This window comes from Notolepis coatsorum (assembly GCF_963971535.1).
Source record: "Notolepis coatsorum genome assembly, chromosome: 15".
In the NCBI taxonomy this organism is placed as follows: domain Eukaryota; kingdom Metazoa; phylum Chordata; class Actinopteri; order Aulopiformes; family Paralepididae; genus Notolepis; species Notolepis coatsorum.
The window spans coordinates 29,187,435-29,188,936 of record NC_140179.1 but is presented as its reverse complement, the minus strand read 5'-3'; the positions used below and the strand labels follow the sequence as shown (position 1 = coordinate 29,188,936).

The 1,502-nt window shown below is 57.8% G+C and overlaps 1 protein-coding gene across 1 annotated transcript; it reads left to right on the top strand.

The window, feature by feature from the left end:
• Positions 1-212: 212 nt before the first annotated feature.
• Positions 213-1,502, top strand: gpr19 (G protein-coupled receptor 19; the record flags this gene model as incomplete). The annotated part of the gene is made up of 1 exon (XM_084330676.1): positions 213-1,502. One exon carries the CDS (start codon positions 213-215, stop codon positions 1,500-1,502), a length of 1,290 nt encoding a protein of 429 aa, XP_084186802.1.

Genomic DNA, 1,502 nt, shown 5'->3' with positions numbered 1-1,502 from the left:
TTCATTCATTCATTCATTCATTCATAATAAGCTACATTTTTATTTACATACAGTACATATTTTCTACACAAAGATGTATCTTTTAGGCTTCGGTTACATGATGTTCACTTGGCCTCATGTTTTGATTTGAGGACATGATACAGAATCTTTTATAAAAATAAACATATTACATGTTTCTTGTCTCCATAGTGCCTCTCTGTGGCCTCACAGCCATGGTGTACGCTCAGCCGACGGACGCGATCAGCATCAACCCCTCCCTCCATTCACCATCCTTCATGTATCCAATGTCCTTCAACTCCTCGGAGAGGGAGAACACGACTGCCCTGGCCGGCTCGCCCCCACCTCTCCTCTGCGACCCAGACGGCTCGTCCGGCGGCCAGCAGCAGCAGCAGAACGGCACCTGGGTCTCCTACGATCTCACCCCGGCCGAGGTGGTCGTCCTGGGCTTGGTGTTCGGGGTTCTCTGGCTGGTCTCCATCCTGGGCAACGCCCTCGTCTGCCTGGTGATCCACCGCAGCCGGAGGACTCAGTCCACCACCAACTACTTCGTGGTGTCCATGGCCTGCGCCGACCTCCTGCTGAGTCTGGCCTGCGCCCCGTTCGTCCTCCTCCAGGTCACCTCGGGCCGGTGGCCCCTGAGCGCCGCCGCCTGCAAGGCCGTGCGCTACCTCCAGCACCTGTGCCCCGGCGTGCAGGTCTACGTCCTTCTCTCCATCTGCGTGGACCGCTTCTACACCATCGTCTACCCGCTCAGCTTCAAGGTCTCCAGGGAGAAGGCCAAGAAGATGATCCTGGCCTCCTGGTTATTCGACGCAGCCTTCGTCTCCCCGTGCCTCTTCTTCTACGGCTCCACGTTGACGGACGGCAGCGGCCACTGTGACTTCTTCCTCCCGGACAGCTGGGACGGCATCGCCTACGGCGCGGCTCACCTGCTCTTCGGCTTCCTGGTGCCGGCACTGCTGATCGTGTCCTTCTACCAGCGGGTGGTTCGCTACATCTGGAGGGTCAGTGCCGACGGACGCACGGTGCGCAGGACGATGAACATCGTCCCGAGGACTAAGGTAAAGACCATCAAGATGTTCCTGATGCTCAACTCCATGTTCCTGCTGACCTGGACGCCGTTCTACGTGGCCCAGCTGTGGCACCCCAGGGAGTCCGCCGGGCCCGACAGGCAGGGGGCGCTGTTCTTCACAGCCATCGCCTGGATCTCTTTCAGCTCCACAGCGTCCAAACCCACGTTGTACTCGGTCTACAATGCGAACTTCCGGCGTGGCATGAGGGAGACCTTCTGCATGTCCTCTATGAAATGCTACCGCAGTAACGCCTACACCATCACGGCGAGCTCGCGGATGGCCAAAAAGAACTACGTCGGGGTGGTGGACATCCCGGTGCAGGCGAAGACCCTCGCGAAGGACTCCGTTTACGATACCTTTGACCGGGAGGCGAAGGAAAAGAAACTGGCCTGGCCCATAAATGCCAATCCTCCCAATACTTTTGTGTGA